This window comes from Seriola aureovittata, chromosome 18 (assembly GCF_021018895.1).
Source record: "Seriola aureovittata isolate HTS-2021-v1 ecotype China chromosome 18, ASM2101889v1, whole genome shotgun sequence".
Taxonomy (NCBI): Eukaryota; Metazoa; Chordata; class Actinopteri; order Carangiformes; family Carangidae; genus Seriola; species Seriola aureovittata.
This window is the reverse complement of record NC_079381.1, coordinates 14,306,082-14,322,718: the sequence shown is the minus strand read 5'-3', so window position 1 is coordinate 14,322,718 and position 16,637 is coordinate 14,306,082. Positions and strand designations below refer to the sequence as shown.

The window sequence follows — 16,637 nt, the reverse complement described above, 5'->3', positions numbered from 1 at the left end:
TCTGTAATAAAACATCTATAAGCAAAAATCTCATCTAATGGGGGAGCCTGCGACAAGATCTTGAAGGGGGGAGGGGGGGATCTAATTTATCACAGTAATATATTTTGTTTTAGGCCTACTTTAAAATACAAATCTTCAATCAAGTGACTGATGAGGGAGGGGGGATACGTTCCTGCAGCTAGTTGGGTGCTGAAGTTGAAATCACGCCCCCTTCACTGTCCCTCCTGAGTGTCAGCTTCCTACACTCTACCACCGAGCATATACGCTAGTATAGCACCGGGGGATGGAGTAAAGGGAGGAAAAGCATGGATGCCACCGAAGAAAAGCCGAGCAAAGCGGTCGACATTTATCGCGATACGTGGGTCCGCTTCCTTGGTACGTACTGTTACATTTAGCACTTGCGGTGGCTCATACTGAACAGACTGTAGCCGACATGACCCCGGAGCTGAGCGCTAGCTAGCTGTAGCTAATGCTAGCTAACCAATGTTTTTAAACATCTATTTATAGAAAACTTCTGTTGTTGAAGGTCATTTTGTTACCACAGGACGTAATGGACGTCCAAGACTGTACTACAAAAGCATCGTTCATGCTATGTTTCCATAACGTTTTAGTTTGGTAGAGTTGTCTGTGTAGCTCAGTCAGTCCTGTCTCAGTAAAGGTAGTTATTTAGCAAGTCGAGGCAGTGACTCACTAAACCACGGAGAAACGCCCGTAGGCAGGACTAGATTGAAAACTGAAACAGTATGACTGTGTGGATGATACAACCAGATACAAGTTAGTATCGGTGCCTGTTTTCAGTGTTGCCCTCCTCTCATTGAAACATCAGGGTCATTGATTACCCAATGAGCTGCTGGCTTTACAGCAGCCAGTCTGAAGGGCACCCACACTGCAGCAGTCCTGACTGTGCAGGCTGCCCCCCTGGTCTCCATGCCTTAATCCACTGCTCTTTCCCCTAGCAGTGACCACTTAATGTTATGTGAATCACTTTATCCCCTTCATAAAATCATAATCTGTGTGCTCCCATCTTTAATCCTGCCTGTGCATGCAGTCACATATCTATATCTCTGTATTGAAGAGCCTGTAAGCAGAAATGAAAAACATGGTCCTACAATCGTTACCAATATTTGTATGATTTTTGTTGTGAACCATTTTGTTAAAACAATGTAGGACTACATAGAGATTTGAACTCAGATTATACATCAGTGTATACATGTCATTTTTAGATATTAATATTTTATATTAATTCTCAGTATGCATATTTTGGATACATTGGATACCCCAGATCTCTACCATTTATTTATTTATTTTTTACTCCTCTGGAGAAACTGTAATCGTGGTTATGCAACAATGGATATATGGATATATGCAACAAAGGATATATTCTGAAACATGGCTGCTTTGCTTTGTGTAAAATTTGGGCAGCCATCCTGAAGAGTTTACTACCTCTCATGTTAGGGCACAGATCATTGACATAGGCATTTTTAGCACCCTAACTTAATATATTAGTGGGCCCAACAGCTTAATTGGTGTAACCATTTTAGATCAAAGTGTTTTAGTGGCATAGTAATTGGAGGTGAATAACATTAGAGCCTGATGTCCTTGTAGATGACGTATGTCAGGTTACTCTTAAAATCCCCTGTTGGTAATTACTACAGCACAAGCGGTGATCTGTAGATCAGAGAATGGATATCATTGTTGATCATAGTTTGTCTTTATGTTTCTTCTTTTCTGGCTTCTCTGTATTTCATCACCTAGCCCTGCTCTTTTTTTCATTCCTTACCTCTGCTCTTTCTGAAGCTCCTCCTATCAACATCTTGTGAACACACTCTCCTAACAGACCTTCACGCCTTGCTGGGCACAGAGTACATAGTGAATCACAAAGAGTAATCTGAACCCTACGCTCACTAGCAACAGTGTATTTTGCAGGGCAAAGCATACTTTATTATTAACTAAATGCCCTGCTGGAACATAATCTTATCTAGGATCCCCTTGCTATCAAACTTTATTATACAAATGGAGCTCTTATCACCTTGTACTCACAAGTGCTTCTGCAGCTCCAGATCAATATTTAACTTTACTGTGAATTTCACTGCATTAAAGTAGTATAGTATTAAATCCTTTGCCAGCTTTCAGTAAATTTCAGCATTTAGGGATATGAACAGCAGTTAATATCACATTTTTCCTTCTAAATTGTGTTTTAACTTTCCATTTTTAAAGATTTATTCTGTAAGATTTTATTGTTTTTTATTGTTTTGAGTACAGAATATCTAAATAGATATTTTTACTATACCTGTTCACTTTCTAGGTTTTTTTTATCACTTTGTGCGATGTAAGCATTAACTCAACTTCTAGTCCTTACTCTCTTGTGAAGAATTGTGAAGCAAGAACATAAGGGTTACGGTGCCTCTATCTGTGGTACACATATTTTCTTGATCAGGATGTGGGATTTGATGCAATAAAACTCCAATTTGAAATTATGAGCACTTTAAATTGCCTGAATACGGTATGTCCCTGATATGGAGTTCATTATCACTGTCGGGTGTGTTGCTCAGCCCTAAACATGGCTGACAACAACTAGTTTTTGAGTTTAAAGAGCTTGATGTAATCTTGGGCTGTTGCTTAGAGGCAGTTGGAAAATAAACAGTGCGAAGTCATGCGATTTGCTCATTCACTGAAGCTTGGGATGCATGATTCACACATTCCTAGATTTCAATTAAATTCTTAAAGCAGACAAGGAAAAACTGTTGAGCAAACTTTATAATGTGTCGAAATACAGAGAAATCGTACAGAGTACTTGTGTGTTCATGTTAAAACCTGTGTTTCTTGTACGCCCCTGATGGAGTCCATTGTACCCCACAAATAATGCATGAAATGACAGTAATTTAACATATGAACATATGAAATATGCATCTTGTTGGGATGCGCTGATCCAGCTTATTCTCTCTCAGAACTGAGAAGAGTTAACTACAATGACTTCTAGTGATTGTGTCTTATTTATTTAGCCAAAGACCATTATTGGGGAGATGATAAATTGATAGCAAGCTGTGTTTCATTGGCTGCAGTATTATCGCTCGTAACATAAGTGTTTCCTTCAGCACAGGTAGCACAGTAAAGTGCAGTGTTTGCATAGTAGCCTCAGTTTTGTCAGCAGTGCCAGTGATAGAGACATTCAGCAGAAGCAGCAGAATTTGACTCCACCACGCTCTGATGGTTCTATTGTCATTGAACCAAAGATAATGCTCCGTGTGTGACTGGAGTTAATTTTACCAGTGATTTACATGCACTGTGGCATACGCCGCAGGTAACTTCTTAATAAGAGATCAAGGACATTTCAGCCATTTCATCCTCATAGAATGGATATTGAATAATTTTTCAAAATATTGCTCTGCATTTTCACCAGGACAATCTCAGATGAGGTTGAGATTTATTGACTTCTTGTATGTTTTGGGATATATGTGCTGGAAACTGGAAACTGGTGAATGTAATGCTAAAAATACAAACAGAACATATTTCACCTCAAACTGAAAGGGTACTGGGAGAGCGCAGACCTCCGCCAAGGCCAATGTCAAACAACATACACCAGATTTCACAGTAAAAAAAAACAACATTCATAGTAAATGATCTGCATCTGCCCCACAATTTAACGGGTTCTTCCTGATGTACGCCCACAGGCTATGCCAATGAGGTCGGGGAGGCCTTTCGTGCTCTGGTGCCAGTGAGTTTGGTCTGGGGCAGCTATGCTGTGGCCACTGCGTACGTTACTGCTGATGCTGTGGACAAAGGGAAGAAGGCAGCTGTGGTAAGACATGACCGTTAGTATGTTTTGTCCTCATTATTTACCATACGATTACATTTTCTTTCCTATGTAATCATAGAGGGTTTTAAATAAATCTTCAACATCATCTGAGCTGCATTTGGTCAAACTGGTTACAACGTAGTTATAAGCCCGGGTCACAATCCAAAAACACTGGGAATACATTAGGATATATAATTTTTGGGGTATTATTTTCAAATTTTTTGATCCTCCATCTGTTCCTAAAGGCCCACGGGGACAACCCAGGGAAGACGACACGGGTAGCGGTAGCAGTGGTGGACACGTTTGTGTGGCAAGCCCTCGCCTCTGTGATCATCCCAGGCTTCACCATTAACCGTGTGTGCGCCGCGTCACTCTACCTGCTGGGCAGAACTACAAAGTGGCCTCTGCCTGTCCGCAAGTGGACCACTACAGCTATCGGCCTCTCCACCATCCCCTTCATCATCACTCCTATAGACAGGTTGGCACACGTTTGTGTCTGTGTTTCTATATGTGCTCGTATACTGTACATGGATTATATAAGCCAATTATGTAAGCTTTGAATTTAAGGGTTAGGCTGCTCGTACATGATGAGCAGTTTCAGCTGCACTCACCTCTCAGTGGGTGCAGTGGGTGCAAAGTCAGTGCAGACAGCAAAGTCAAAACACTGATGCATCTGCTGTATAAACTATATAATATTAAAGCTTAAGAAAAACTCATACACACTTATGTTTAGCAACTTAATGCCACTTAATTTAAAGATATCAGGGCTTTTCAATACTGTATGTACCAGAGACACAAGTTTTACCTCACAATATGTGTTTATGTGTCCATCAGATTTCAAAATTTGCAACTACTTTTAACTACTGTTTTAATTGGAGAGCTGGAATGATAGATTTACTGTTTTTTTTTTTTTTTTCAAACTTCACTAAAGCAGAAGTGCTTCATAGACATTATGTGTCATCACAATGTTTCCACTCTCTGTACCCCGTAGGTCAGTGGATTTCCTGCTTGACTCGAGCCTTCGGAAAGTCTACAATGAGGGAGAGAAGCACGAATGAAGAGGGACCATGCTGGACACTGTCCCCTCCTGGGTAGAGAGGAGTCCAGTCTACGTAGACCTGTGCTGTTTATCCACCACTGTGAAGCACTAAACATGCGTACAGAAGGATTTCATGCAGCAAGATTTCACAGTTAGTCAAAGACACGCATAATACAATTATTTTATATCTAAATAATAAAATGTTTAATGGTAGGTTTAGTTGGTAAAAGTGAAATCCTGCTTTGTGAAATATCCCCTTGGGGATCCTTAACTTTAACCTCTCAGGGCAATCTGGGTAGCAACACCAAAAAAATAGTTTAAATAGGAATGTAAAAGTTTGAAAACTGTTTCGCTGCTTTGTAAAGTAGTCTTCAGCAGGGATACAGTCTACTGTTACATTCTAGTGATAGTGAGTACAAAGAAAGCCTCCAGGGTTGCCCTCATGGGGGTAGAGTTGTGAGCCATTTCTCTGGCCTGCAGAGCCTCACCTCATTTCTAGAGATTAATTCCAAATCAGCCATATTCAGTGGTACTGTACAGGCTAAAGAGCCAGTTTGCCATGATGTCCCACTAATTCATTACTTTGTCTTAGACTGTTTTTTTTTTTTTTTGCTTTTGTCTGAAAACAAAAATATCTGTTACTTACTACTGGAAAAGCTGTTTCAGGAGCGTCTAATGCACTTTTCCATTGTTTCAGTCTACCTTACTGTTGGTCATTGGAGCCAGGATTTGCAGCGAGAGCATTTTATACATCCTAGCTGCAATCTGTATGATTCTACCTACACTATACTGTATAGTGTGGTACATAGCATTTTAATGATTTCTCACCAGTATCAAAACTGTTGGTTACGGAGTTTGTAGTCAGATATTATTAGTTTACAATACTGTAACACCTGTAAATATTAGACACAACAAGCTGTCCATCCCACTTGGCTTTAGATTATTGAGACAGTACAGCGCTTCTCAAGTACCTGTGAAGGTCAGTGTGTCTATGCAGGGAATGGTTTAAGGGATTCATTTAGAAATAAACAGTTACTGTCTGTGTATTATTGCCAAGGCGTTTCTTTGAGAAGCCAAGTTATATACTGTATCTCATGCTAAACTATGCAAGGGAAATTAGGCATTGTGTACATACATGAGCTTTGCAAATTACAGGGAAAGGGTATATGTGGTTACATAATGTTAAATATTCTAAATAAAAAATATTGAAAAATTAAAAAAAAAAAGTGACACCTGATACAAAATGTAGCTTTGGCTTCAGATGAGCTGTCACTTTAAGACAAATAAAACAACATACTATACTGGGAATGGTTATCATTGCCAGTCTGTTTGTCAGTATACACCAGTGTACCATTTTAGAATAACTTGTGTTTAATGTGTCACACCATATTCTCTTTGCTATGAAGGATGTGGTTGACTTTGTCATGGAGGGAGATATGCTGAAAGGGAAGATTGTGAAAACTTGGGATGCACCAATTACCATGTTTTTACATGCTGGTACCGATGCAGCCTATTCAATAGTATTTGATAAACAGATCGGGTCACGAGGCCATTTAAACCGTGAATTCTTTCTATTGGCTTGTTAAATGATTGAAGCATGTGTGCTCAGGGCTCCAGTGTGTGTAGTATTGGATATTTTCATCCACATAAGCACAGACTTTTACCTTTACGTAAATATAAGGGAATAAACCTTTTTCATGTCAGACCATTTGATTTGTCAGAGCAGGAAAAGCACATTTGTATATAATAAAGCTCAAGTATTGACACCCCAATTGATTATTAATTATAAATTACACCTTTTTTTCCTGCTATGACATGTCTGCACCGAAAAAAAAGCTTATTCGTGCATCTCTAGTGAAAATCTACATGCATCTCTAGTGAAAATCTACATTTTCTATACAGTATATATATATATATATATATATATACTATATATACACACACACACATATATATATATATGTGTGTATTTATGTTCAATTTTAACATTTCAGATTTGACACATAACTTCACTGTGTTTTTATCATCACGTGCTGCAAAAGAAAAGGAATGGTTTACCTACTTGAACATTTCTTTGATGTTTTCTTTAGCGGCAGTGTGTTTGGAAGTGGGTTCTATGAGTCACATTTTCAGCCTTAACTGAATAAAAAACTTTGTTCTGTTCTGTCTGAAGTTCACAAGGAGGAGATAATTTTTCATGTGAAAGTAACTGTTGAAAGCTGAAGCTCCATTCATTACAATGGACAGTGAATATTCAATGATCCTCTTATTCTGTAATAACTTCTGAAACACTGGAGAAAGAAAGATCTGTAGTGAAATAAATTATATGATGACAGAAATGTCTTGATTTTTTTTTGTTGTGCGTTTCATGAATCAGTAGTGATACAATTGTCAAGTCCTTGTGAAGTATTTTCTCTGCTTTTATCATCTTTTATATTGATAACACGTAAGTCAGAACCACTTTGTAGCTTTGGGGAACCTTGACTGATGGCTCCATTTCGGGAGAATTTTTTGAAGCCTTGTCTAAACACAGTCTTGCATGAAGGGATTCCCTTAAGAACATCTCACTATACGGTGTGATTTCAAATGGCAGCATTACAACTTGCTCTTTGTGGAGGCACAGTTTCCACTTCCTGAGCAACGTACCGGCACTTTAAGATGAAAGGGGTGTAATTCAAGAGATGGTTTAACCAATGACATGGAAGCACTCAAAAGCGCATCAGACCGGGCGATTTGAGAGCCTGGTTGCAGTAATTTACCTTGATTGAGTGAGGAGATCACAGCTGATGCCACTTCTACAGACAAGGTGCCCACATAAAAGGCATAAAAGCACAGCCAACCACCGGTAGATACAGCCATGTTTGTTCTTAATCTTGTGTTTTTGGCTGTTTTGGCTGCATCCACTGGGCAGCATGGTAAGAAAAGATGTGTGACATTTATCTTGTGTTGGTAGCTGAAAGTTTGATCAGTGTGGTTGAATTTCATTTGTGAAGGATCTGAGCTGAAAACATTGCACCTGTCCAACCCACACACAATCCTCCGTGTCATCCTCCTGACATATTAACCTTTACAGGAATTCCTCGATACATCAACGGCCAGTGGCTTATCACCGATGAGAGTCTACAGTATGAGGACATTGATGGACAGTCTCTAGGAGCAGAGGAGAGCGTATGGCCTGACATCCCTCCAGAAGTGATTGCCCCCTTGACGGTGGAGGAGCATAACTTGCTGACTACTCCGGAGCCATATGTTATGAAGGAACAAGGTGGGCTGTTGGCAGTAGTAAATCTGTCGGTGACATGATCATCAAGAGAACTCATTGTCTTTTCTTTGTTAGAGCTACCTGTTCCAGACTATATATTCAATGAGTGCTTGTTTTTTTTTCCTCAGATGAAGAACAAGAAGAATCGGCGGTGTGGAAAATTGCTCTGGTGGCAACCGTCCTGCTGGTGTCCATAGTGGGATCTCTGAGCACGGCCTATTACCTGTGTGTCTGGAGAGGAGGCAGGATTCACTATCAGCCTCAGAAGCAGGTTTATGCTTAAATACAAATAAAGTGAACTTTGTGTAGAAGCAAACTTCCAAGTTGTCTCATTCCTCAATTGTTTTGAAAGTTAAAATGGATTGTTTAACGTGAGGCTGTCTCGTGTCGAATGAAAAATGTTCTCATTTGCTCTCATGTCTGACAAAGGAGTTCATCAGGAAGTGGGTGGTGGTGGTGTGAAAAGTCGGAAGTGAAAATAATGGGACAGTTGTTTGCTTAGTCATAAGTCAGTTGTTGAGGCCTGTAAGTTTAATGCAGCAAAGTCCTTCACTACTTTGTCATTGTATCTGCACTTGAAATCACATGACCTAACCTGCATGAGCATGTCCTGAAATTATGACCTGAACTATGGCCTAACAACGTGCGTGTGTGTGGTTTCTACAAGTTGGAACTACCCTAATTTTTTTTTTTTTTTTTTTTTTTTTTCTCTTTCCCCCCCAGTTGGGGTTGTTACTGACTGGTTTAGGCAAAGTATTTGTTGTTCTGGGTATTAATGGGACTGTCGGTCACACACTATTCCTGATAAGATCCTGTTCTCTTCCCAAAGCTTCTGCAACGATGTCAGACGCTTCCTTATGCTTAAGAAAATAAGGGCTGTATGTGTGCTGTTTACTCGGTAGTCTACATATATGCTAGTGTAGAATAACAGTAAGTTGTACTTAATGTATTAAAAGCTGTACTAAAGATTTGCTTAAATTGTTTTCTTGTCTTTTGGGAACCAAAATAGTGTCATGGATTATTTATTTAAAAAACACATTTTGAAAAAGTAGCTACTCTCCACAGCTTCACAGCCCCTCAGTATATGTGAATGTTAATCATCTTGACAAAGGCAGTGGTTCATCATATTCACAAATCAAGCTGCTCTGGAGGCTTTGAACACAATTCACAGCAAAACCGAATGTTTCATGTTTTTTAAAATAGATGAATGGAGGTGGATGTTGCCTTTGTTTGACCTGCTCTTCACGGCTTTCGTTCCAGTCTGTCTTTCAGACAAATCCTTTAGTCAGTTATTGTAATGACCACTAGAGGTCATTACTAGCATTGTGTTTGTACCGTGCTCTGCCTATCCAGCTTAACAGGACCACATCTATGCACGATTGAGGGCCTTATATTGCACTATATAGTAGGTTTACGCTTTTTTATGTCACCAGTGGATTGAGCCTCTGACTTTGTTGGTTCGCTGCCAACATGTCTAGTGTCATGACTCAAATGTCAGGCTCCAGGTCCTCTTTTTTTTTTTTTTTTTTTTCTCTCTATTCTAGAGCATAACTTTGAAAATGATAACTTGGGATTAATCATTTGAGATAATTAGATCTCTGGCCAACTACCAGAGCAGTAATAATGCTGCCATGTTTGTGTAGATTTTTAGAAACGCACATTCTGTTGTTGGAGATAAACTGCCCAAACTTGTTCAGCATGGCTATATAAAGTGCTCATTGTGTAAATAGTCTGACAATATACTAACATGCCTAAAGGTGCTATACATCTTCTGTGTATTGATAGAATTTAAATAAAATTTGAATCCCTTCAGTGATGATTCAGCTTTTTCATTAAAGCTTTTCCTATGAAAGATTTACAGGACCGCTATTCTCCTCTGAAACCAGCAGTGCCCCTTCTCACCAAAGCTCTCCTCACTTTGCAAACTCAAGTATGTGTTCTCGTTCGCTGCCTTCGGCAAACATTTTCCTTTTCATAAGAATTCATCTTGATCAGAATTATGGCAGAACTGGCCGTCAGGCTGTTGGCAAAACCAGTGTACAGCTAAGAGTAAAGAGTAATGTTTTAATTCAGAGTCAAGCAAGCAGGCTCAGATCAAATCCACAAACATTTATAAGTCCCCCTTGAGCAATATCAGGTGGCATTAGGGGGCCCAAGGAGACAAAAAGCTGATGAATTGAATTAATCTCCCCTCCTGTGATGGATGGGCCTGTTCACAGGGGGTTGGAAAATGGGAGTATTGTTCATCTGTCACTCCGATTGCCATGTCCCTCTATGATTTGTGCCTGGGTTGTGAAGGCCACAAGTGGCCAAAAGACCTCCCTCTCTCCTTCTCACTCTTCTCACTGCTTTTTTTTTTTCAGGAATTCCCAGCCATTCAATTGCCTCCACCCCCACAGCCCTCAGTGATATCCATACAGCTAGATGCAGAAAAACAAGCCTTCAGTCAGGACAAGCAAACATAAATATCTCTCACTGTTTCCTTGTTTTATATACAGTTTGTCGGGCTGCATTGTAACTTTTAATGTTTGCATTTCGGATAGGATTTAGATACACAATCCTGTGTTATGTCAACATGACTGCATGCAGGCTTACAAGCATTTCCCTAAACTACTGTGAGCACATTGGAGCAACTAAAATTTTGCAAAAGGTGTGTGATTACATTACAAAACATAATATAATTTAAAAAAAAATTAAAAATGAGTCCTATATTTGCCATAATATAATAAAATGTAATGATGTTTTCTTTCCATGAGGCAACACAAAACTGAATTGTATCTATTGCTGATAATAACATAGTGAGTCCAATAAAAATGTTCAGAAAAGTACATATTTTGTTGTCCATATTCATATTTGGTTTTGCTATGAGGCTAAATTGAAATGATTTGAGCTAATATGCATTACTCTATTACATTAAAATAACAAAATAATTCAGAACACAGAGAAAGTCATGTCATCCCTTAATTTATTTTCATAATGTCTGCTGTAATCCTCTTTTCTTGCCTTAACTGTGAAGCCCATATAAGTACAAAGCAGAGGAGCCTGGCTTTTAAATAGACCTCTCATTTGAGTTGCCTTGTTTGGGCTTGATTCTAGCAAATATTATATTTCATTTAACCCTGTGTTTTCAGTCATAGATTAACATGTAAGGCCTGCTATGCTGCTCAGCATCTCATAATAACAAACAAAGATGTAATCCAGTACTGGCAATGAGGAACGCCGCACTGTCTGACAACTTTTCTGTGTCCTCTTACAGAAGCGGGTGTTTAAAGCTTATAAACCTGTAAGTTGGAGCGGGGCACGCTCTTGGTTTTGAGTCTTTGGTCTCCATTGTTTCTCTCAAGCACCTGCCCCTTCAAAGGCACCCGACCCACCGAAGAAACAGGTGCTAAAGGGCAATTCAATGGAGAAGACAGAGCTCTGATTTCTTTGCTGCTTCTGTGCTGTGTGTTGATTACAAAATGGGATCTACTTAGTAACTACATAATACCTGCTGCCTGAGAGCACACAATACTGGAGATGACTTTGTGAAAAGTTGAGCAGGTGAACAGGAGCAAATAGCAGGCGTCCTGGTGAATAAATACTGGAGGTGAGGTGTGCATATGCTGGACTGATGTGGGCCATTGGCTTAAAGTGCATGCTGGGATATAATTCATCATTATGTTCTTTTTTAAATCCAAAATCATATCCCTAATAAAATCAACTATATGCAGCCTTGACATTATTCCCACTACAAAGACGTTATTGACACAGTTGGGCAGAGTGTTTTATTGATTATTAATAGCTTTTATACAGAAGGAACCTTTTCATCCATTTTTAAACACTGTGTTCCGACTTCTGTTAAAGAAACCTGTTCTTAGCAATTTTAGGATAATCTCTAAACTTCCCTTTTTATCAAAGGTTTTCGAAAAAGTGGTTTCAACACAACCTTTAGCTTTTATGTGTCATTGTGACACCTTTGAGAAGTTTCAGTCTGGTTTTAGAGCCTTACATAACACAGCAACTTCCCTCCTGGAGGTAACCAGTGACCACCTTTCAACAGCCGACAGGTTAGAGAGCGAAATTTTAATTCTTTTAGACATGACCCTGTAGATCATGCCATTTTAACCCACCGTTTTAAAGCCTGGATTGGCATGAAGGATACTGCACTTAGTTGGTTTATTTTCCATCTACATGCTTCCACTTGGCCGAGTCACTGGCGGCCGCAATATCTCTTTTCATTGCTATGTGGACCGCACACAGATATACCTTCCCATAAGACCAGGTGACCCAGAAAGCATATCTGTTGTTTTAGATTGTCTGAGCTATATAATATTAACTGTTGGATAGCACAAAAATGTCTTAAAACCCAACAACCCCAAAATCAGAAATAATATTGTTCAGTCCACCAAACCCCATCATTCCCATTCAGAGTGCCCTTGGACCCGGGTCTGCTAATGTGAAATCTGTTAATAGAAATCTAGGAGTACTGTTTAACTGAAATCTGAATTTTGAACATATGATATGGAAAAAGTTATGCACGCATTTATGCATTTATCCTGTTATTACTTTTGATTTGTTGTCAAAGCACTTTGTAAACTGTGTTTTTAAGGGTTGCTATATAAATAGCCTATTATTATTATTATTATTATTATTATTATTATTACTCACAACTACTGTAGAAGCATCGGTAACTTGTTGTAATTTAACTACCTGTGAATAAATGCCACAAAACAGAGATTGTAGCTGTTGATCTGTAAGCCTGTGAGCTCCAGTTAAAAATCTGGACTTGACTCTGTTCTTTCTTTGACTAACAGATAAAAGAAAAAAGCCGACTGGGCAGGAACCTTTCCCTTAAAATCATATAAACTGAAATGATCAGCCACAATCATTAGTAATGGGCCATAATCTTATTATACTACACAAGTGGTTACTATACTGCTCTCTCTCTCTCTGACTCTCTCTCACAGCTCTCATTCCCCCCTCTTTAGTGAAGGACTATGTTTGTGGAAAGGCCACTTTAAGGGCACTAACTGAAATGTTTAACGCTCACTGGTCGATTTATTGAGGTCAGCAGAAGGCTACGTTTTGAGAAACAGAAGAGCGGGCTGTGTTTGGATTGATTTTCATGAATGATTTTATGCTGTGAGCAGAAGAGAAACAAAAGACAATCACAGCACATCAAATCACAGCACAAAAGAAATAAGGGAAGGATACAAAAAAAAATGAGGGGCAAGGCCAGAGCTGTGTCACTGAGCATTAAACTAATAAATATCAGTTTCTGTAACATGAGGACAAAGAGCATGGAGAATTCTGCTGGATTAGGCTGTTATGTTGATTTGATCAAGGTCTTTACTCTTGAAGGGGGTAAAATTAGCACATTATTGCCATTGTACAGCTTGTGATTTATTCTGAAATCCTAGAAAATAAAGGCAAGCGTTCCATTCATTCAATAAATCAAAACTTATCAAAACAAAAGGATGATAAATACAGCATTTAAGGTAAAAATTCAGAATCAAGCAGTGTGGTAATCCACTCAGGAGATACATAGAATTAAGTTTAATAAAATGACTGATAATATAACTAATATACAGAATAGAAAACCAACACCCACAGAGTTATATAGTAGGATATAACGGCCTTTTATATTGACAAAATAATGGAAGGATTCTGATTCATGTGGATCAATATGTATTGGCTTAATATCGCTCTCTAAAGATTAAAGGCTAACAAAAAGCAACACGACAGCGTTTGTCTCAACAAAGAAACTGTCAACGGTGAAGTGGTGATTCTTGATTTGACAGTGTACAGTGATTCGGGCTGTGTGCTCTGAATGCTGGCAGAGCTCTCTCTCTCTTTGTGAAATGAATTAGGAGAACATGAAAACTGAGCAGACCTTCAGCAATACATTATGCATGAGGAGCTTGAAGGCTCCTAGTGAATTCTGTTCAGGTGGCATCAGAGGGTGCAGCCAAGTGGAAATGCTGGCTGGTCACTTAAAGCACACTATCTGTGGTAATCTTTCTACACGAAAGCGCCGCACACGGCTTGGTCTATATTCTCCTACTTGCAGGTTGAAATATGCAATACAACCAGGTTTCTATAGTAGCCACGGAGGAGGTTTACTGGGGCAACAGGGGATTAAAGGCCTTGCTCTCACCTTCGGGCTGTCTCCTACCCTGCATAACTTTACACTGCTATTTGCAATTTAAATTAAAATCTATATTTTGTTGACCATCTTGCACTTGATTCACTAGTCTCAGTCTATCTGTGGTAATCATCCCCGTCTGCAGCATTAGAGGACGCTTGCGGGACACGTCATCTGTGTATCAGTGAGTTTGACAGCTTGACATAATTCCAAAATCAGATAACACACCACATGATTCCTCATCCTCTGTTGTTATGAGATAACATCTAATTTCCCATCTCTCAAGCCATCTTACAAAGACATCATCTGCTCATTGTGAAATCAATATTCTGTGGAAACACCATTGCAACAGTCCTCACAGTGCTAGAGTGAATCACTCCAAATTACAGACGAATGCGCACACACACAAACCCAAACACACAGGCAGAGGCTCACACATAAAGGTATGCAGAAACACACTCACCTCCAGTATGACCTTTGTTGTAACAAGACTTATTCAGAAGCCCAAAAAGCACAAGAGTACTCAGTGTAATTAAATTATGCTTCAGTGCCTGGAGACAAACCTTTGGCACACTGAGAAATGTGCATAAACTCACACAAGAGCAAAACCAGTATCAGGATGAATTATACTGGGTGTAGTGGGCTCACAGGGGAGAGAGGCTCATGGTCAGTGGAGTGTATCCTTGGCCAACAGACAGAGAGCATAATCACAGAGTGTATGAAACTTGACATAAATCCATCCAGTAGTTGTGGAGATGTCATGATGGCACTAAAGGAAAAGTCAGGGGATCACCAAAGTCAGTAAGATTCATCCTCTGGGGACCACGAGTGTCTGTACAAAATTTTGTGCCAATCCGTCTGATAATTGTTTAGATATTTCAGTCTGGACCAAAGGTGTGAACCAACCAAGAGAGAGAGAGAGAGACATGGTCATTGCTGGAAACACCCAAGATCCTCTCTACCTGCGTCTGTTGACTGCTGGAGAAAAGAAGCATTTTAAAGATGTCAACTTGAGCTCTGGGAACTAGGAATTTTCCAGCTTCCAGCCATTACATAGACTCACTGTTTAATTGTAAATAAAGAATCTATTTGAAAGTTTTGCTATTGCTACATACCCAACGTTAGCATTTACAGCTGTTTACTTACCAGTCTAGACGAAACGTTGTGTGTTCTTCATCAAACTTCATCAGACACTCCTTTACTCTCCAAGACCTGTCTCCAGTCGTGGAAAGAAACCCTCTTGCTCTGCCTCTATTTCTTTTCTTGTACTTCAGTTAATAAGCTAACCAACTAGCCCCAGCCCCGTTGGACTGTCTCGTCACTTTCCGTTACCAAGTCACTGCAGCGTCTAGTCTGCCCTGAAGAAGTAGCTGCTCGGAAGACGTATGATCATAACTTCTTGTAAACAAAACAATGGGCTGAAGCGCTCGCCAAGACTGGTACGTAAACAGCTGTTAATGCTGTAGCAGTAAAACTTACAAATAGCTCCTTTAACAAATGACTCAATAACTGTTAGTCGCAGCCTCAACTTCAGGGAAAGAAAAGAGTGCAGTCTGGCTGGCAAGTAGATAGGCACAAAAACAAGCATGCAATTGTAAACAGATAAAAGCATATTCGAGGTAGCATACACTAAGAGAGTTAGAGTAGAGCTACAGTAAACTGACAGGGAGACAAACACTCAGACAGTAGCTTTCTGAGAGCAAAACCAGAAGTGGACTGGGCAGTTAAAAAACAACAATGAGCTGATGACAGTCTAAGAGGAGTTGGACCTGTAGACTTTCTGTGATTTAAAGTCTCTCTCGCCCTCTCTCTCGCTATAATTTTCCTGGGTGGAATGATGGATGAGGCGGTGTCAGCCCATGTTCATTACAATGCACACCATCTATTCTTCTCAGCCAGACTCTCCGCGCTCCAGGAAATGCCAGAGAGGTATTGGAGCCGCGAGGAGAGAGGAGAAACTCTCATCTGATTTTATGGAGAGAATTTGCTGCTAGGTGTGTGTTAACTTAGTGGACGGTGATCCATCAATCACTAATGAAGATACTGTGAGGCCACTGCTTGTTCTTGAAAGAGACACATTCCTCTCTGGGTGTGAACAATAAACACACTTCGATGTCTGTGCAAGCATAATCCCGTGCAACATGCTCATCCTAAATTAATAATGAGCACTCCAACAGTTAGCTGAATGCAAAACATTTAGAGAAACATGTAGAAACAGTGTTTGTCGTCATGGCCTATTTGTAATGTTTTAAAGGCCCTGAAATCAAATTCTGACTATGAGTGATGGGACCCGACAAGAATGTTCTATTTTCTGCAAAATGTGGAACAGCTCACGTTATTTTACATTTTATTTTATTCTTTTTATATGTTTGCCATTTCTCAGTTTGAAGTGGACGGTGCTCAGTTAGAAAAA

General features: G+C 39.6%; 1 protein-coding gene across 1 annotated transcript; it reads left to right on the top strand.

Annotated features, from left to right (window-relative positions):
* The first annotated feature begins 216 nt into the window (after positions 1–216).
* mtfp1 (mitochondrial fission process 1) lies at positions 217–7,174 on the top strand. Its single transcript, XM_056404175.1, has 4 exons — positions 217–375; positions 3,672–3,799; positions 4,042–4,274; positions 4,788–7,174. Exons 1-4 carry the CDS (start codon positions 306–308, stop codon positions 4,852–4,854), a joined length of 498 nt encoding a protein of 165 aa, XP_056260150.1. The 5' UTR covers positions 217–305; the 3' UTR covers positions 4,855–7,174.
* The last annotated feature ends 9,463 nt before the right edge of the window (positions 7,175–16,637 follow it).